Source organism: Colletotrichum chrysophilum (assembly GCF_026319265.1).
Source record: "Colletotrichum chrysophilum strain AFK26 chromosome Unknown scaffold_29, whole genome shotgun sequence".
Lineage (NCBI taxonomy): Eukaryota > Fungi > Ascomycota > Sordariomycetes > Glomerellales > Glomerellaceae > Colletotrichum > Colletotrichum chrysophilum.
Window position 1 is genome coordinate 300,481 of NW_026517316.1, and position 20,054 is coordinate 320,534.

The following is a 20,054-nucleotide window of genomic DNA, read 5'->3' on the forward strand; positions in this document are numbered from 1 at the left end:
GGCGTGATTGCTGAATTTTGCATCTTGTCTCGGTCAGAAGAGCCTCAATCACTCGGCAGTCTGGGTATTGGGGGCCAAAACGTCGTTCCTCAGTGGCTGGTCAGAGCCCCGTAAGATGGATGAGACAATGCGTCTTCGTAGTCCAACAGTCCAAGAGGCTTGCCAATTGCTGCCCGAAAGGTGTGCTAGTCGATGTGGATGCATTGATTGCTCCGCCGAGGCTCATCGTCTTCCTCAACCATGCAAATCATCGTATATCATCAACCGCATGGGTCGGCTAGCAATAGCAGCAAAGTTGCGGCGCAAGTCGTAGGATGAGTCCGGTGGCCGATTGAAGAACCCGAGGAACTGGAAATGACGCGGCGATTTTGCCGCTAAGAGCACCCAGAGCACCAACACACTTTCCAGAACCGGATAACATCCGCGGCCTTGGGGCCTGGTCTTCATTTCATGGGAGGTAGTGATTTGTCGGTGGGACGCAGGGAAGTACTACACGTCTTGGATTGACGCACGGAGTGCAGAGTATGGAGATAAGTCCGCCTGATGGATGCATTGTGCGTAAACAAACAACGGTTAGAAGACAAACTTAGGATCAAATCCCACAGCTCCACCCATGAAGTTGATACTTTCACGCAAGACGCCTCCGTCGTAACCGCGATAGAGGATCCAACTGGCGCGCAATGGCTGCTGCGAGTGCCTCGCTAGACCCAGAAAGCAGAGAAGCTCAGCTTCCTATCGGTCGCACAGAATGGAGGCGTTGCCCGAAATGGGAAGACTGAGCCGTAACAATTCATAGAACAGAATTGTTGGCGCCTATGCGCGTTGGCCTGCATGCGTGATGCGGTCGTGGCGCCAGGGATACCAGCGCCGACCCCAGTCAACCATGATCCATATGTCGGCGTCCGAGTTGGGAGCAGTCTGTGTGGTGTTGGAAGGCCGGAGAAGTAGCATGCATACTCCGCGAGGCCTTTGATAATCTTCTGCGATATCAGAGAATCAGGAAACGCGGCAGCCCGGCGATATAGAGCATCGTAGCTCATCCTTCCAGGCATCGCAGACGAGGGTTTTGAATGGTGTGAAGTACAACCCCATCACCCCTCCCGCCTCCATCGGCGATCAGCAAATGGTGCCCGGATACAGATTCCTGGGTCCTGGAGCTGGCACCCCGCCACATCGCCGGGGTCACCTCCGCTTGTTTACCAGAATATTTGCTAGCGCTGTGATCAGTGGGAGGCACCGACAGTTATCACCGCACTAGGTGAACAGCTGGGAAGGAACTCATCAAGGATGACGAGAATGACCACGAATGCCACGGCGAGCTCAGGGCCAACAGCATGCGGCAGGAAACATGGACCCGAGTTTCGGGACAGCTTGGGAAGCGAGGTTTTATCAGGTGATGACTGTGGCTGCGGGACATCGACACCTTGCCGGGGAGGTTGGCCAGGGCCGCGGGTATTTCGAGATGAACTGGAACCAAGCTGGTCCGCCTCATGGTTCCGCATTTCCGGGTTCTGGGACCGGGGTCAAGTTTGCTAACAATAGGTTTCTTTGTGCCGCCGCATGATCCCGAGGAGACTCCGGGAGGGAACAAGAGGACGCCGTGTTGGAGCTGTCCATTGCCTTGGTGGCTCTTGACCCTTTCCCACGTCCGTCCCGGAGGTTCCCCGGGCCCTGAACTCGCCGGCATTTGGAATGTCGGTCAGTTGCCATAGTCGACTATCGTTGCGATCACGCATGAGGGACAAATGCGGTTGGAGGTGAAAAAGAAATGTGGCACGACAACAGCCATTGAGGGAGAGCGTCAAGTGACGAGAAGAGAAGCAAGGGCAAACTCTCAGTCGTAGAACCAACAGTTGCAACGGGAGGTAAATGGGAAATACGTACCTGCCGTGCCAGTAGGGATCGAAGCCGTTACTGGGTCCGGGCTTGTTCCCCAGCGCAAACAGGAGGCCAGTGTGCCCTGTCAGAGTTGGCGTGTCAGTACCTGAGGTACCTTAGGCGGGAGGTCGATCAGTGGGAGAGCGGGTCCACATTATTTTCAAGACGTTCCGACAGCGAGAAAAACCGCCGCTGGCCCAAATCGTCGGAATTGCTGTTACCATGAATAGAAGAAGCGGAGATTTGATTTGGAGCGACCAGGAAAAGACAAGGTACTCGCAAATCGGCTTGGGTAGTGAGTATACCCAGGATGAAGAATGGAAATGTAGGCTGATAGGCAAGCGTCACAGACGACAAGATACATACATACGTAGGTCCAACCTCACGACCATGATCCATTCCGAGTTTACCTGAGCTGACATCTTACCAAGAGTTCGGATAACGCTAGGCCTAACGCCTCCAGACCTGATTAGGCAGACAGACTATCACCAAGCAAAGCAATAGCAGTAGCACGTTGGTTCGGACAATGGGAACAGAATGCCCGCCCCAGCCACTGGTTGTTTGTTGACCGACCGACTCGGGCCACCACCAGCACACCCCCTGTCGAGTATCGCGGTCGAGGCCACTTTCGGTTCCGTCAGTTTGGAGTCAGCAAATAAGAAAGGTGTGTTGGAGCTAGTGCAGGTGTACGAAGGTATGTGAAAGTGTGCAGGTTCCAACAATTGTCCCCGCGCCCAGCAAAGCGAAGCCTCCCATCGGTCTCACCATCTCACCAGGGCGGCAAAGGGCGGCCGAGACAGGCTGAAGACATGACGGACGGGCAGAGCCGTTCACACGAACACGCACGCGTGTCACCGCCCCCAAACGCAACACAGACGCACTTGGAGGAAGCGTGACTGAGTGCTCGCGTCTTCCATGACACGGCATCGGCGGATTGGCCCATGACAGTGTTTGAATGTCTGAATGGTGGCTAGGAGACCACGAGAAGAAGGTTGTTGCGAGATATCCGCCCATCCACCCTTGATGCACAAGAAGGAGCAGGCACGCTGCAAGCAATCGAAAAGGGCGCAAAAGTCCCAACTCAGCCATGCAGACACGGTCGATACCGTCGGGCCCAACACACCGGCTCGGCCTAAGAACTCGAATCTGCGACCTCATCTCGTCTCGTTGACGCAGACTGTGGACAGCCAGGCAAGACATTGAAAGGAGGACAGATGCGGCGTGGCTGGCTGTCTTACACACGACCTACCCGTTGGAATTGAGACTGCTCACTGTGATGAATGACGGCGGGCACCTCGTTCGGTACCGCCAACAACAACACCAATGCTTGAGCCACGTTGTTACCCGGAGGAAAGCAGCCATTTACACCAGCGCACTGAAACTAGTTCAACGTTCATGTTCTTCTTACCTTCAAGGCTTGCCTTCCCTTCCCTTCCCAAGCTCCCTTCCCCTCCACTCCGAGCACTAAGATGCCCTCCACCTCCGGGGGCCATGTGGGGCTGCCGCAGGGCCAGGGCAGGTCGTGGTTCGCTGGAGGATGCGACGCCCACCTCTGCTAAGCGCCGACGCCTGTCTGCTTCATGCAGCCCACAGCTCGACGATGCTCTTCTCATCCACCGACACAACGCTGTGCTCACGTCTGACTGGTCGAACCCGTCAGGAGGTGTCTGCCATGTCCTTGGGGAAACACGCGCAGCTGCACATCTCACTGGCTCCTTCTGCCTCCCAAGATGCCTGCAAGTGCCTGCCCTACCAACTGCCCCTCTAGAGCCTTTCTTGGGTCAGAGAACGAAGAGGCCGAACAAGTCCAGTCCCACGCAGCCCACGGATTGGATCATGCCCGGGTCCCAACGCCTCCCGTCCTCTTTTTTTTTTCTGTTCCCACGCTGTGGTCCTCGAACCTGACAGACTGACGGCCATGCCAACAACACCCTCTTTCCGTTTGTCCTGCCGAGTTGCTCATCTATGATTCGGCCAGCACAGCCAAAGCCGATTGCTCTCGGTCCCTTCTTTCCATGTGAGGTTGGGTGCCTGTCCATAGGGCGGGCCGAAATTCGACCAGCCATTCAGACAACACCAGAGAACTCTGACATCTGTCTCATCTAGCTTGCAACTCGTCCGTCATCTTTGTCTTGCACCGTCCCGGGTACCTTACCATCGACTCAGGTCACGGAACATAGAGCACTCACTTCTGTCTCTTGGTTGACAACAACTCCACGCTTTGCTGCCGTCCCATCACATCCGACCTGTGCTACCAAGCTCTACCCGCCCTGAGTCTTAAGACCCTCTGCGGCACAGGCTTGACATCCACATCGGCTGTCGTCTGTCCTGCTGGCTGTCTGCCCGTCTTCAGTCTTCTCTCCCGGCTGCGCGAGACCGACTGGACGACTAGGCATTCGGTGGAGCCGTGCTTGTCATCCGTTTCGTCGAATCTTAGCCGCAGGTCTTCTCAACCGCCCCGCATTGCAGCATAATCGCAGACACGCGCAGCTCAGCCTGATTCAGTGCTTCCTCGTCCTCTCACTTTCTTCCATCCCCCTCCGAAGCGGTAGTCGCGTTGCCCGCAGGTCGTTCCAACGCTTCCGCCCCATAATTTTATCCTTCGGTCTTCAGAACCTAGAACCACGGGTAATACTGCTTGCTGCTTGGGTCTCCCGTCCCCCCTAGCCGTTCGACCAGCAAGCGCAAAAGACCCGCCACGACGCTGCCAAACCCGCCTGACCCTGTCGATACTTCGCGTGAGCGAGGTACAGACAAGAACAACCAGGGCCCCCAGTTCCCTACCCTACCATTCCTCAACCCAGAATTGAGGTAGCAGTAGGCACAGCTCCTCTTAAACCGCCCTCCCCACCCTCGCTCTCTCGAGCTCTCTCGTTTTCGAGCCAGCCGCTATTCGTCTCGAAGCTTGGTGATCCCCAGGCCGTCGTCAACGAGACCCGAGCATCCAGCACAGCTTGATCCTTCGCCTCGACGGCCTCAAGGATCGAGGCCAACAGCCAGCACGGCCCTGGAGACGGCCTAGTCAACCTACAACTGTGCTGCGTCGAGCTCCCGAGGCATTCTTTCGACTACCATCCGCCGTCGCAGTTCGCCTGAAATCCAACCATTGAGGTCGTGAAGGACTAGGACGTCGTCTTTGTAGAAAGGGACTTCAGACTGATCATGGCACTCGAAGCGCCCCTGCGATCGTCTATTGGAAGTCAAATGTCGGCCTACTCGCATCACAACGAGATGTCTGTTCCTTCTCCAGACAACGGATCATTCCAATCGCCATTCTCCAGCATGTAAGCTACGTAGATGTCCAATTTCGCAAAGCAAGCACTCACACTTCGCCAGGTCGTCAGCTGCTTCAGAACAGTCCAACACTAATTCCCTCCGACCGAACTCAATCCAAAGAATGTCGAGCGGCATGCATCTCATGAGCCCAAGCGATATTGTTGGGCCTTCACCTGTCACCTCGACTGGCACAGAGACGACGGAAATCGAAGATGAAGAAGCAGAAGAAGCTCAGGCTCGACCAACAATTGCCAATCCTTTGCCTCACCCCCAGGTATGCAGATTGAACCGCGGAAATGGTGTATAGTAATAATAGTAAATTATGCCAGCTCGTGATGCTCACCACGAATATCCCCGATCACGTTCGACAGACTGGCAGCGAAGAGGCTGTTTCAGTCATCCATGCGCCCGAAAGCTTCCACAGCTGGGTAAGTCGCAACTGGGTCATATTAGATGACCAGTGACTAATTTTGAACAGGTTTCAAATGACCCTACTGTCAAGCCAGACCAGGCTAGCGAGCAGTCATCGCCAAAGTCTGACGCGAAGTCGTCATCACCGAGGTCTGCAAAGTCTGCGAAGGCTGATGTCAGAACGTCGCCGAAGACTGATACAATGAGCCTTCCGCCTGTTACAGAACATGCATCCAAGGTGCGCTACCAACTGACTTCAGGAGAGACAGGTGGCTGACCATATTCACAAAGTCGAGATCTCCCGGACTGCCTACTCCTCCTCCACTCTCCACGGATGTCAGGCCTGTACGCTACAGCATCGACAGTGCCACGCCACGAGCACAGGATCTACAAGATATGCTGAGCGAGTCATCCAGGCTCCGCTCAAGCAGCACTAGCAGCCTCGAGAGTACGCATTTGCTTCTGCCGCCCGCTCATGGTTCTAACTAACATGGATCAGAAATCGATGAAAGGAGGGGAGAAGAAACCGACGCCGAAACTTACGATGAATACTACGCCACCCCCGGTCTGCCATATGAGGCCGAAGAGATCACGGCACTACGAACTGCACTTCACGAGTGCTGGACGCTATGCAACACCTTGGCAAATCTGAGCTCTATCCACCGGATGAGGGTCTTCAACAGCTCAGGAACCCCGGACGCACACGAGAAGGCGTGGATGGCCTGTTGGAAGCTTTGCCAAAGGCTCTATGACAACCAGGACGAGGACTTGTATGGTCACAACGTACGAGAGAATCTCGACCTTTGCCGTGACTTCTGTCAGTCACTCTTCGATGTCCGACAGAAGAAGGATGAAGTTGCCGATTCAATTCTCCGGGTTAGCTTCGAGCTCAATAACCAGTGAGTACGAGCGCGTAACGGTATCATGCATGAATGCATGCTAACTCTCTTTCAGTCTGTACAGCGCTCAGGATATACGAAATTTGCCAGAACAGTTTCGGGAACGAACGCTGGATTTCTATATCACACTTTGTCATCGGCTGATGAAGCAACGAAGCGAGTTGGCCGAGGAGACTGACTCTTTACTGAAAGCCTGCTGGTCACTAGCCGAGATGCTTTTCAGCTTGAGACAGAACAGGCGAGATGGAAGGGCCCCCGACGAGGAACTCCTCGGGTCAGCAGTACAGGCTTGTTGGGAATTGTGCGATCTCTTCAGAGATGGATGGACTCAAGTCCGTCCAGATCGCAACACCCCGAGGCCAAGTCAGACAAATTTCTTCGGCCACCAACAAAACTTTGAACAGCCGTCAGGCCGAGATAGCAGAGCATCCAACCGTTCTTCCTACTCGAAGCGAGAAAGCCACAAGAGCGTTGTGGAGGAGCGCACGAGGAAGCCTCCTCCAGTGCCCGAGACTCCGGTCACGGAATTCGAAGACACCCCAATCTCTCCAGAGAGTCAATCGCCACGAGTTCCCAACATCTTGGTCCTCGGTACCACCTCCGACAGTGGCCGTGGAGGCCGTTGGTCGAGCAGCGCTTCCCAGCTGTCAAGCTACTCACAAAGCAGCAACAAGACATCAAGCACGGCCACGACAACTACTGCAGGCGACGACAGCAACACCAGTAGAATCAAGGCTCTCGTTATCAAGGCGGCTATGAACGTTGGCTACGCCCGAGATCCAGCGCTCGACAACAAATCCGAGAAGGCCGCCTTGCAGGCCTTCGTGAAGCAGATGCCCACGGGTTCTTTCGGTTCCCTCCCGGCTCATGCTACGTTGCTGCAGAACTACAAGAACCTCGTACAGGCGGATGCATCGTTCCGCGGATCTTCGCTGCTTCCGATTCGAGGAAAGCGTATCGCGGCAAACGACATGGCAAGGAGTGTCAACTACATGGCCGGCCGTGCTGCCCAATACGTCTTTCTACGCGACCTCTACAAACTGGTGTTCAGTTTCCCCACAGAAGAGGGAGACTCGAGGAAAACAGTCAGCATTGCCATTTGAGCATTTGTATCACGCATCTGAGGACACATTCTGTTGGCATTTCACGTTGGGCTTCCACTTATGATTACCATGAAAAACACTGCCAGTCTCTACAAACACACCATATAGGGCGGAAAGCGGAGGGCACTCATTGAACGCAAACAACTGTTTAAGCTTGGAGAAGGTATCATGTTTTTTTTTTTGGGAGGAAAGCGGCCCCGTCTGTTCGTTTCTGCTGCACTTAGATACCCTCTCGTAGATGAATTTCGGCGCCGGAGCTTGGACAATGTTTTGGGGGGCTATAAAATCGCACCTGATTTTTGTGCTGCGTGAGAGCAGTAAGGAGGCAAGCCTGAGGGCCATCATCATTCGTTTCATCGTGCGTCAGGATGGATATCGTGCCTTTGTCCAAAAGAGAAATTATATAGTTTATGTCGCAATGACTACCTAACCCCTATCTCATCTACATCCTTTGCCGTCCTCTGCGGCGATCTTCAAATGAGTAGGGATTCAATCCATTCGCATAAGTCGACTGATCCTGCTTCGACTACTGTCCTAAAGATAATTTTCGACTTTCGCGCAACGTGCGTGTCGCGTCGCACCAATCTCCCAGTGTAGGTGATATTTGATCCAAATTACCTCCTGCTCTGTCCCAGAAATCAATCCTGAGATTGTCCACTTTCGTCGTTCGTGCTGCTTCCAAAATCGAACATGTCCTCCCAGTCGAAGGTGCCGTCTTCGTCGGAACGCATCGTGTCTTCTTCCTGCTTGACGGCATGATCAGAACATTGCGTCTGGCCCGTCTCTGCGCCACTCTGGTCGTCATCGAGGAGAGCCGGGTCCATGTACGGAGTCAAGGCCTGATTTAAGGCCGGATGAAACATTGGTGTGCTGAGAAGGGAGTTCTCCAAAGGGCTGGAGGTGTTGTGCCAGCCGTCCTCGTTCATGTTGTCGAGGTATGGGGTCGTCCACGAGGACGTTGTCTCGTTGCTTGAAACTCCAGAATTCTGATTGGACAGCGAGGGCAAAGAGTTTGGAGACGATGCCAGTAAGGTCCCATTTGTGTCCATGCCGGGGCACCAAGTCGCGTCTGGGTAGGGGTCAAAGTAGCCCATTTGGGGAGTCTGGAGGTATGAGGCGGAGATCGGGGCTGTGGTCATCGCTCCGGTGTATGGATGACACATTGGCAATGTTGAAAAGCTAGGCGCCGTAGACATTGCGAGGGGAGAGTTGCCTTGAGCCAGAAACTCGGTATCAATTTGGTTGAGTAAGCCGGTGAGAGGCGACACAGCTTGAGCGATGTTCTCGTTCATTTGCGTGGTCTCAGATACCTGGGTCTGGTACCAGGAGGAGTTGTGGGCGACGGCCGGATCGTAGTCGGGGTATGCGTACTGGAGATTCATGGCCGGTGACTCCATCTTCACACGCTTGGCGTCGACGGCATATTCTTCTTGGAGAGATGCTCCATTCGCCTGCTCCCCAAAGTCATCAGAGTCTTCGCGCTTGCGCTTGGTGGCCGGCTTGCTTGAGCCATTGAGGTTGTACTGAGTCTTGTAGTGCTCCAGGACGGGTTGATAGCCGTAAGGGTGGTCAGGATCCCAGATTGGCGCCCAGGCTGGGTCCGGCTGGGGTGGTGGCTGATGGCTGGATACGGCATTGTTCGTGATACCTGTGGGCTGAGGATATGCTTCGTACCGAAGTGAAGATTGGGTTCGTATCGTTTGCTGGGGATATCCGGTGAAGGCGCGGTCTTGGCAGTGAAGAGGAGCATGGCCAGTGGTAATGTGCTGAGGACCGCGGTGTTGAATTGGCCCTGGCAGAGTTGGGCAGGGTGAATGCGTGTTTGAAGAACCTTGGTTGATGGAGTTGTTGGGCCTCTTAATCACTATTCGGGTTTTCCTGTGACTCAGTCAGATAATGATACTGGCCCCTTGTGATTGATGACATACTGCTTTGGCGGCGGCGAAGGAGGTGCTGTCTTTCTGGCACCCCCATTTGTGGGAAGAGCTCCATTGATCAACGCCGTGCTGTTTGTCGTTAGTAAAATATTTCACCAAACTAGACAATAGGCTCATTGACACGCGCACACAAAAGGCGCATCACCCGCTTGTTGTCCCTTGGAGAGAAGCACTTACCCGAACTCGGGGTCATGGCCGTACTTGCCCTTCACATATCGAAGCTGTGAAGCAGTGAGAGGCTTGTTGAAGCGCTGGTGGTACTGTCTCAAAATCTCGTTGCGCTTCTCGTTTTCAAGAGACAAGCGCAGAATGAAGAGAATCTGCTCCTCAGTGTATGTGATCTGGCCTACCATGGTTGAAGCTTGTGTTTGTTGGTTTTGAGAATATGAAGGATGTGGTGGTAAAGAGTGTGGTGATTAACTGGAAGACTGATTGAATTTTGTTTGTGAACGTGAGGGAGAGTAAGATTGTTGAAAAGAACGCCGAAGTTCGTGATAAGTGAAGGTGGTGGAGGTGGAGATATCCCACGAAGGAAAGGACCACGATATCGTTCCTGCAGTTTGTGCTGTGATTCAGTTGGAGTCAGCAAAGCTGGGGAAGCCAGACCGCTCAGCTGACAGCGTGTTGGGAAAGGGAAGGAAACTAGACTGGTAATTGCATCTATTTCATCCGACTCCTTATCTATTGCTGGAAAGTTTCTGTCTATCGTGTAGTCTAGATCTAGGTCTACTTCTTAGTACCCCCGGCCTCTTTATGTCTATGTTTCTAATGTGTGGTATGCAAACAATTAAATGCATCGCTCGCTTCAACAAATGCTTGCCGCCTACGCCAGTGACTGACGCGCAAAAACACCCCACCAACAGTTTACCGGAGAGCCCTCGTCGGCTTCGCCCCAGTCGTCCTGCCCGTCAAGAGTTCCTTCCTCGATGCAGGCAAGCGGCCGTGTTTGGTTTTTCATCGCGTCTCTGAAGTTCTGCAAAAGTCTCTTGGTTGTCTCGTCTCTCAGCGGGACCATGACGACTGCGCGAGCATCCTCTTCCAGGGAAAGTTGATCTGAAAAAGCACCGGCCAAGAGGCCTGGATGGATGTCGTCGTAGAGCGGATCAGCGGCAAGGACGACCTGTGATATCTGTCAGCCATTGTTCTAACCAAAAACGCCTGGTGATCGCCGACCTTGAACTGATTCTTCTTCTCAAAGAGATCTTGGTCAACTTCGTCCTCTCCTGAGCCTCCCCACGTAAGAGCCCCCGCATCGAGCGACCCACCGAGCTTCTCTACAGTTGCACGGTTGGCTTCGACATTGAACCGCAGGTTTTCCATGATATCGGGCAAGTCGCTCAAGATAACGTGGACCTTCCATAAGGCAGCTGCCGCCAGACCGAGAAGCCCAGTACCGGATCCCAGCTCCAACACGGGCGGGCGAGGCTGGCCAAGTGACTCATCAAAAAGACGGAACAGAGACGTAGGTCCAAGACTAGGTAGGTACTGAGCAAGCACATAGGACGAGCCCCAGGTCTTGAGGCCGAGTGAGTCGCCAGTCAGGGGCGGTTCCCGAATAATGAGTTCAAACGTTGGAGTGCGAGCATCCTCTCTGAAGGGCCACCGCCTGGTAATCTCGCCCATTGCTACTTCTTGTCAGAGATTTATCCAGCATGTGGTCTCCCTCACGTACCTGTTCGTCCACAACGCTCCGTCATCCTTTTGCTGGCTTCCGTCCAAATCGCCTCCTTCTCATCGTCATCCTCGATCCATGCAAGTCCGCTCTTGATGATGGAGGAGAGGTACATTGATACCTCACGCCGAAAGTAGGCCGTGGCTTCCTGCTCGTGAACGATCTCCGATCGCTTGCGCTTGTGACTCCATATCGGGGGGCTGAGTTCCAGCTGCTTCAAGGTGGTGAGTAAGTCTTCACTTGATGGCTTCTGCCACATTTGAGGGAAATCCTTGGGCTCGAGTGACATCTTGGCGGTCGAATCAAGGTTCTATTAGGGGCTCTCTATTTTATGTTTTCTAAAACACCAAGGGACTCTAATAATGAAGAAGAAGTGGTTGCCGAACAAAGAAGAGGCGCAAGGTGCTTCCGAAAGTTTATGGGAAAGGGGGTTCAGCCACTGGAAAAATTCGCTGGCGGTCTGGACTTTCCGCTAAGGTACCCAAGGGACCCCATCGCCAAAAGCACCCGACACACTGAGACCAACCAACGTTAACGCCGACAGGGACCCTTATCGTTATCGGATGCGCCTGGCCCATCAAACGTGGGGTTCAGATCACTGATCTGGCAGGTAGGGACCCACGTCCCCAAGGGTCTTTCCCTCGCAAGGTTTGTTCCTGCCGTTGTTGTTGATTGGTTGGCCTCACATGCAAGGCTGCAGTGGAGTCACAGATCAACCGACCCCACGTCACAGTATAAAAAAGGCTGCAATTTCTGCGGCGCTTCCAACCTCTTTCCTCTTTTCCTCTCTTCAAGCACCGTCCTCTTCAACGCTGCGTTTCTATGCTACGAACAGAGAGTTTGTGCGCAAGCACGATCTCTCGAGAAGCTCGTCTTTTCAGAATGGCATATGAGAAATTCGGAGTAACATCTTCACTACCACCCAATGTCTCCTGCCCTGTGTGGGATGACGGGTCTGCCCGCGAGGGTCTGGCGTGACTTCACGCTTGCAATTGGCATCAGAAAAGCAGGGCCCGCAGCCGTCCTCGTGTATACCCTTCGGGGGAAGACGGGGTTCTGGACTCGGTGACCCTTTGGGAGAGTCATTGCGAAGATTGTGCACAGCACTTGAGTGCGATACGCAGCGTCTGGGATCCCGACTGGCTTCGGCTGGGCGGGGGACTTGACAATTCAATTCCGATCATTCTGTTGAGGACGGTGCTTCACTTTTTTTCTTTTCCAGGTAAGCTGCTTTCTGCTCTCTCCATCGCTCAAGTTCCAAGGATACTACTAACAATCCAAATGTATTTTCATCTAGCTTCATCCGTCAACATCAACGACCACATCACCATTTCGGGGGTGCATCAGTCGCACTATTCGTCTGCTGCCACTGCGCACCCTTGTTGCTGGCCTGCTCGTTGCTGGTATCCTCCTCTTGGGCATGCTCCTTGTTGTCGTCACCCGCGCCGCCATCCGCCGTTGCTTCTGGTGTCAGTTGTGGTTGGCTACTCGTCGGTGGGCTCACCTGGGCCAGCTACGATAGGTAGGTCGAGGTCTCTCCATAGGTGTGCATTGGATTTGGTGAGATTGCGTGCCCAGATGAACTTCTCGATAGCCTTGCTGCAGGCCTCATGATCCTCGTCGGCATCTCTAGCGAACTCCAAAGCTTCCTCGACAGCGTAGATGACGCCGTTGATGTGACTCTTGATGACTGTATCCTGATCATGTGAGGTGGCCGTGGGTGGAATCTCGTAGCAAGTGGCGTTCGTTAGACTCGTCAAGCCATGCTTGACCTGTGCTCTCACGCTTCTAAAGCTGGGCGCCTTCTCTCGCTTGCCTGCGGCCTTTCTCTCATCCTCCTCCTTTCGCGCGTTCGTCCGCAGCATGTCGGCCCACATATCCCCCAGTGTGCCCTTCTGCACGAATTCTCTCACGTCGGGAGTGATCTTGTTGTCGAAGTCGTCATGTGCCTTCTTGTACATCCAGTGAGCCGCACTGAGTTGATCGTGAAGATGCTCCAGTGAGAACCTGGCCCCCAACAGCCACTCCTCGCGCGCTGCATTGTCGTGAGTGGACGCAGCCTTGACCAAGTCCTTGCTGGCGGTGCTCTTCTCGCTCTTGGCGCTGCGACGACTGCCCTCGCGGCTGCTCCTGTCCTTGCGATCCCGCTCAGGGCTGTCGTTGCCCTGCTGGCCTCGCCGAGAACGTCTGGCTTCCTCGCTCGACCTCGGGGATACTGGAGGCGAGCGTCCATTGTTGGCGTTGGAGACGGTGGGTGCCGCAAAGGCGTAGACGAAGCCATTCCGGGGCAGCGGCACAGGCAGCGAGGACTGGAGGGCGTCGAAGTGGAATGCGTCCTGTGTCATGCGACCGTACTCGTCCATGTAGACTGGTCGGCTGTGATGGGGGATGAAGCGTTCTCGTGACATTGCGCTGGCTGATGGGGAGAAGACTTGAAGCGGTTTCGAAGACGGCGACGATGTTGCCTTGGACGATCAGTGTCACGGCTTCTGGATTCTGGTTGGGACTTCGGTGGCATTGCGCCAGCGAGGGAGGTATATATCTGGGGTCGGCTGTGGCAGCTAGCTGTCTTGCCATCGCGGTGAAGCTCTTTCAACCTTTGTGGTGAATATTGTGGCAGAAGCCTGCCATGCGATGCCATCCCCAAGCACCATCTCCCACAAAGCTGCATAGACATATGCCTGCATACAAAGAAAGCCGCACAAAACCGATGCGCCGGCACAAGACATGCATTTCCATCCGGACACAAGCATATTTATTCCACAGAGTCCAAAAGCTCTTTTGCCAGATCAACTCTGAGAGTAAACAAGCCCCAAGTTTGTCCCACTTTACACCAAACGCACCCATCGCTTGCTGGCTTCCAACAGAGGAGGTAGCAACCTCTTCCAACAAGAGACCAACAAGAGAACTTGCAAACCCGAACCCCAATCCCGAACCCCAATCTCTCAAATGCCATCTCCAGGAATCTTCCAAGGAATAATGTGACTCTTGACGAAAGCATCTACCAACGGCCCCCGTCCGCGGGTATCCGCGCCACCCAAAGGGCGGGCAGGGTGACACTGACCCAAGTGGCAATCCGGGCTCAACCGCGCGCCATCATCCCGGGGGTTGGCCCAAAGCTTAAAAAACGACAACCACACTACGGCGGCCCGGAAGGCGCGGCGGCAGCGGGGAAAAAGAAGGCCAAGCTAAGGGACGCGCGAGCCGCGGGCGCGGGCGGGTGGACGGGCGGGCGGCCCCTCCTGCTTCCCAATACCCCCCCCCGCTCGTTATTACGGTGTTCCCGTACCACCCCTCCCTTCGTTTGCCAACATCCAACATCCAGCATTGCGTCGCGCATGTTCTGGAAGAAAACGAAGGGAACACCCCCCGACAGAGCCCATCTATTTCCTCCTCCACGACAATTAAGTTTGGGGGAAAGGAAACCTCGGATGTGAATGACTACAGAGAGAGTACGGAGTCGGTACATTCCAACATGTTGCCACCGAAATTCATCATGTTCGGCGGCGGGGGCGGCGCGGCTTGGACCAGAAGCTTTCAGCGGCGCAGCGCACGCACCGCCGCCCTATTCTTATGCGTCGTGCCACCTCGGCTTACACACAATCCTTCCGTCAGCTTGTACGAGAGCCTCGTGTGATGTGTGTATGTGTCTCTCTCCATGGCTCTAAGACGGGGAAAGGACAAAAAGCAATCTAGCCTGCTGAACACGAACTTGCGGGGTGCCGAAAGGGGTAAGAAGGAAGCAGGAAACACACAGCACACGCAGCTCATGTCTTCAACGGTCAACCCCGAACGACCTAGTTTACAGGTAAGACAAGCTAGGCAGATGGAATACCAAAAAAACACCAATCCTTCGAGGCGAATCGACCGCCCGACACAAAATACGAGCGATGAAAAATAGGGGCCCGTCACGAAACAGAGAGACAGACAGAGGGCGCCCCGTCTTATTGCCGTTGAAATCAACTTTAATGAGCCAAAACACGAAATCCCTCCCGTAAATATTGCGGGGAGCTCTGGTGGATTCCCATCCCATCCCGCGGCGCCCCCTTTCCGTTCTGTACGTATCCGTAGTGCAGAGAAAGAAAGGGAAACCAGCAGAGACCCAGTAATTCGCAGTAACAGAAATTTTGGGGACCTTGATTTTTCGCGAACCTTATGTGGGGAAAAGCGAAATGATCGACGTCACAAACTGCAGCATCGATAACAACAACAACAAGCACAAGGAAGGACGGAGGGGATGGGGATGGATGCTTCCCCTTCTCTACTGTTGTTTGGATTCATTACTTCCTGGGATATGCATCCCATCTGCATATGAAATGCAAGCTGCAGCTGTGGATATGGCCAAAGGACGCTGCAGCGCACGGCTGTTTGCATCGCTGCAGAGCGGGAATGACGTTGACAATTTGCATAAAAAAGCGGCAAAGATCAGCTAGACGCCGTTGCACAACATGGGCTGGCTGGCACATGGGGGAACAAAGGACGTGTTCATCATGAGGATATCATTTTCGATTTTTGATTTTTGTGTGGGTGGCTACCTCGTGGTATCAAAGAAAATGAAGAAAGGGGAGGGAAAAAAGAGTAAACCTCCCCCGGAAACCAAGAGACGATGTCAAAATACTGGCCCGTATCCACGGTGTTCCAGCTCGGTTTTTTTGTCCATGCAATCCTATATGCTGGTCGCCAATGGTCGCCAATGCCGCCTGACCTTTGATGCAAATGCCATCCAGTCCAAATAATATGAAAAGAGAAAGGGAAAGAAAGAATCATTCGCTGTTGCTGATGCTGGTCTCATGTGGCCGTCCTATCCAGGATCTGGCGAGATATCCCCGTGAATTAACGCTTGAGGGGAAAAAAGAAAATCAATCAAAAAAGCCGCCGCAAATCAAGTTTGCCTTTTCGCCTCATCCCTCTTCGCTGATCTCGTCAACACGTTCCTCTTGAGCTGTCTGGGCTGTCCGTTCTCAGGCGCCTTCTAGGCGACCGCGATGGGAGGCGGGCACTCCCTGTAGATCTCCGTCTTCATGACCTTCAGTCGTTCGCGCATGTCGAGCAGGTCCGCCATCTTGTCCTCAGGCGGGTGTGACATGTCGGCAATTTCCCAGTGCAGAGCCTCATACTTTTCATAGAACAGCTTGAAACGCTGGGCCTTGCTGACCAGGTCGGGGCTAAGTCCGCGTTGGCGCTTGGGGGCGGTCTTGGCCCGGGCGCTGTCGATGGAGGAGTCGGAAGATTCCATGGCCTTGCGCTTCTTGGGTGCTGACTGTTCGAAGTCTGAAGCATTCGTAGGCGGTGACGAAGCCAGAGGCGAAGACTTGACTGGCGATGTGTTCTTGCTCTTGAATGACACACCGGATGAATTGCGGGGTGAGGCATGCGAGACATCCGCGGGACGCTGCTTGAGGTTGACGGGTGCCTTGATGGGCGCCGCCTCAGGCTGCTTCGCCCGTTTCGCAAGGGGCGCGCCAGAACTTGAGCTGCTGTCGTCTGCTTCCTCCTCTCGGTGTCGCTTAGGCGGCTGCGACTTGACCGTCTTGATTGCCTCCCGCTCAACTGACCTCTCCTTCGGTCGCTCAATTGACTTCTCTACCGGTCGCTCGATGGGCTTCTCAGGCCTCTCGGGCTTCTCAACCGGCTTCGGCCTAGGCTTTGGCGCGGCAATCTTGGGCTTCGGTGGCAGAGAGGTATCCGGCTTCTTCTTGGGTGCAGGGACGGGGGCGGCTGCCGCGGGTGCTGGTCTGGGTTTGGCTGCCGCAATGCTCGCCATTGGCTTGTCCTCTGACGATTCTGAGTCCGAATCCGAGTTCGTGATGAACTCAGCGGAAAGAACTTTTTTGCCGGGGGCAGGCGCCTTCTCCTTCTTCTTTTCTGCGGCAGCCTTGGCTGCGGTAGCGGCCTTGCTTTGCGACTTCCACTTCTTCGCCGGGGGCGGGTCGGGGGCAGCCTTCTTTGGCTTCGGCGGTAAGGGGTTTGATGAAGATCTTGACATGGTTTCGCCGCCCTTCTTGGTTGTTTCCTTGAGAACGTCTTCGTTGTCGTCGGCAGGCTCCTGCACCTGAATCTTCGGTGGTGGAGCGGCAGAGGCTTTCGCGATGTTCGCTTGCAGCTTGCTGAGAATCTTGCCCTTGCCTCGCTCCTCCCTGGGCAGGAGCTTCTGCCACTCGGGTTCCGTCGTTGCCAGTCGCATCTTATCGAACTGACGGATCGCGTTGTCGATCGCTTTCTGTCGGGTATCTTGGGTATCATAATCGTACTTCCACACGTCCAACTCTTTCCAGTAGTTTTTTCTCAAAGCCCACTTCTGCGCGTCCTTCTCGAACTGGGCAACCTTCTCCAGAGCTGGCTTGAACTCTTCCTCCTTGCCACTCCATAGGTCTTCCAGGTAGTCTTCCGACCGGTCTTGCACAGCAAGTTCGTGGACGATCATGGATCGCTGCTCCTTGAACTTCTCGACGACTTGCTGTGAAGATGAGAAGACGGCGTTCGTTGACGGGGAGCTGACGGCTACCAGCGCCGGCGATGACGGCGAAGACTTTCCGCCTCCATTGCCGTACGAGGCCATGCTCGACAGCAGTTTCGACTTGGCTTTGGTTCCCGCAGCCTTCTTCGTCGGCAGTGGCTTGTCCATAACCTGCGACCTATTTGCCCTGTTAGTTGTGCCACGGCCAGCTTGACCCATTCACCGTCCACATACGTCTTCTTCGATGCATTGGCCGCTTTGATGGAGTTCTGCAGGTTCTCTGTATCCGAGTCCATGCCTGACGACGAGGTGGAAGGGGCAGGCTTGGCCTTGGCTCGCTCGGCCTTCTTGGGTGCCTCGGAGCCGGGGAGCTTCTTCCATAATGACGTTGGCTGCGGAAGTCGTGTGGCTCGTTTCGTCGAATCGAAGGGTTTCGTGAGGAAGAGGTCGGAAGGAAAGGAATCGGAAGTCGGAGAGAGGGTATGTGCGCTTGAGCCGTAGAGCAGTGTCTTTGCAGGAAGGTCCCGTCAGCATACATGAAGATAAACTCCCTTCGAAGGGTGGGTTGCGCTTGGGAACAATGCTGAGGCTCGCCGCGGTTGACGTCGACTGGTAGCGACGCAGCGTTTGTCATGCATGCAGGCTGGCCCAGATGGTGGTTGTTCCCCGGCGAGACAATAGGATTGTAGCCGGGGTTCTCGGAATGCAAGGCAAAGCAGTGGTGATTACTTACTGGGCTGCTCCCCAAGGATAGTTGTAGGTCTTCACCACTCTGTACGCACTTGATCAAGTCCTCGAGGACATTGTCGGAGAGGTTGATGGTGAAGGCTTGAGGGGGCACGGGGTTGCCCGAGGCGGCCGAGCTCTCAAGAATGAGGCCGGTATCCGGAACCCTGATCGAAGGCATCGTGGATCTCAAGAGGTCACGCGAATCGGTTCGGTTGAAGGCGGGTTGCACCTCGCATGCTCTGGCTCGGGATTCCAAGGGAGCAATGAGAAGGCAGACGTGTGTAAGGTCGAATTGGAGGCTCGGAGAAGGGAATTTTGCGTCGTGGGAGTGAGTCGGCGGTGGTTCGTTGCTGGAAACTCCCGGGTTGTTGCGTATATTATTCTCGCAGGTGGACTCTGGGGCGGGTAAGTAAGGCAGGCCAGGACGTCACTTTTCCATAGCCAGTAGACTGGGCTGCAGTTGGGAAGTGAAGGCCGGTTGTGCCGGTGAATCACTTCTCGTCTGAACAAAAACCCAGAAACCAATGTTGCAAAGCAGTAGAATAACACAGTAGAGGTTTGCCCCGGAGGGAAGAGTGGTGGTGAGGAGGTGAAGGTGAGAGAGGAAGTCGAGATCAGGAACAGGAGGAGAGAGAGCACATACGCTTTGGCCGTGGCCGTGGTGGTAGGTAGGTACGGTATTACGGGATGGGAGTCAGCCCAGCCAAGCAGCCCAGTCAAGTTGCCCGCCCAGGTTCCGCCCCAGCCAAAAGGTATCCATACGAGCCAGGAAGAGAGCGACAAGAGAGACAGGGCCAACTTGGGGGTGAGGTGTGAGGGACCTGACTGACACTGAGAGCCCAGCAGTCCAGCGCACGCCGGACCGCAGCAGGGCCATCCACCACGGCCGCCTCCAGACGCAACAGGGCACCCACCGGCACTAATTAGTGCGGGTACCACATCAGGTACTTGGACACTCCGGAGAACATGACCTGCAGCCCGCTGGATCGACCGCTAAAGGCTGCTGGAGGGAAATCGATTTACTGGCAGACCAAGTATGCATCATGTACTGCCCCCGATGCAAGACAGGGTTGCGGCGCCTGGGCAACAAGTGGTACTTGGCAGGTACTTTGCTGAGTTCATCGGCTGAGTTCCCAGGAGAGTGAAGGAGGGAGGGGGGGATGGGGGGGCAGAATGAGGAAGAATAGACCCACTCTGCGTGCGATCTCATGGGCAACCAGCGTCTGTGACTGGCTGAGCAGCCGGTCGCGGTCGGGGGGTCTGGTCGCTCTGCTGGTCACCGGCGGCTTGTACCTCAGGTACCTCCTACCTTTTTGGCAGAACGACAGGGGGATCGGGGATACCTACGACAAGGGGGGCAGCCTATGGGCGATACCTCCCTCAGGTACCTTTCTGCTGCGAATGCTCCCCAGCCAGCCCAAGTAAAGCAATCCGCAGTGCACCTGAGGTAAGGTAAGGCAAGGAAGGCAAGGGCATGGTATTCTGGCTTTGCAGACAATAATAACTTCCGACCAGCCTAGACGGGGGAACGTGAGGCAAAATTCGGGATAGAGCGCGTGGGCTGGGCTGGGCTTGGCTGGGCTGTCATTGTACTACAAGACGGCACGGTTTGGTTTGGGTGCCGCTGAGGGTGATGACTGATGGGCCATGACGAGGTGGTGAGTTGGATCACTCAGAGCCAGTCACGCACTC

The 20,054-nt window shown here is 54.8% G+C and overlaps 5 protein-coding genes across 5 annotated transcripts; 1 reads left to right on the top strand and 4 right to left on the bottom strand.

Moving 5' to 3' along the window:
* Positions 1–5,275: 5,275 nt before the first annotated feature.
* COL26b_004729 (uncharacterized protein) lies at positions 5,276–7,567 on the top strand (the record flags this gene model as incomplete). The annotated part of the gene is made up of 6 exons (XM_053177597.1): positions 5,276–5,428; positions 5,526–5,582; positions 5,633–5,803; positions 5,857–6,013; positions 6,065–6,464; positions 6,520–7,567. The coding sequence occupies 6 exons, from the start codon at positions 5,276–5,278 to the stop codon at positions 7,565–7,567; spliced, it is 1,986 nt and encodes a 661-aa protein (XP_053038490.1).
* A 638-nt stretch (positions 7,568–8,205) lies between these two features.
* Positions 8,206–9,857, bottom strand: COL26b_004730 (uncharacterized protein; the record flags this gene model as incomplete). Its single annotated transcript, XM_053177598.1, has 3 exons — positions 8,206–9,445; positions 9,496–9,573; positions 9,682–9,857. 3 exons carry the CDS (start codon positions 9,855–9,857, stop codon positions 8,206–8,208), a joined length of 1,494 nt encoding a protein of 497 aa, XP_053038491.1.
* A 470-nt stretch (positions 9,858–10,327) lies between these two features.
* On the bottom strand, positions 10,328–11,465 carry COL26b_004731 (uncharacterized protein; the record flags this gene model as incomplete). The annotated part of the gene is made up of 3 exons (XM_053177599.1): positions 10,328–10,624; positions 10,654–11,129; positions 11,177–11,465. The coding sequence occupies 3 exons, from the start codon at positions 11,463–11,465 to the stop codon at positions 10,328–10,330; spliced, it is 1,062 nt and encodes a 353-aa protein (XP_053038492.1).
* A 1,195-nt stretch (positions 11,466–12,660) lies between these two features.
* COL26b_004732 (uncharacterized protein) lies at positions 12,661–13,539 on the bottom strand (the record flags this gene model as incomplete). The annotated part of the gene is made up of 1 exon (XM_053177600.1): positions 12,661–13,539. One exon carries the CDS (start codon positions 13,537–13,539, stop codon positions 12,661–12,663), a length of 879 nt encoding a protein of 292 aa, XP_053038493.1.
* A 2,609-nt stretch (positions 13,540–16,148) lies between these two features.
* COL26b_004733 (uncharacterized protein) lies at positions 16,149–18,540 on the bottom strand (the record flags this gene model as incomplete). The annotated part of the gene is made up of 3 exons (XM_053177601.1): positions 16,149–17,811; positions 17,868–18,025; positions 18,367–18,540. The coding sequence occupies 3 exons, from the start codon at positions 18,538–18,540 to the stop codon at positions 16,149–16,151; spliced, it is 1,995 nt and encodes a 664-aa protein (XP_053038494.1).
* Between the last annotated feature and the right edge of the window lie 1,514 nt (positions 18,541–20,054).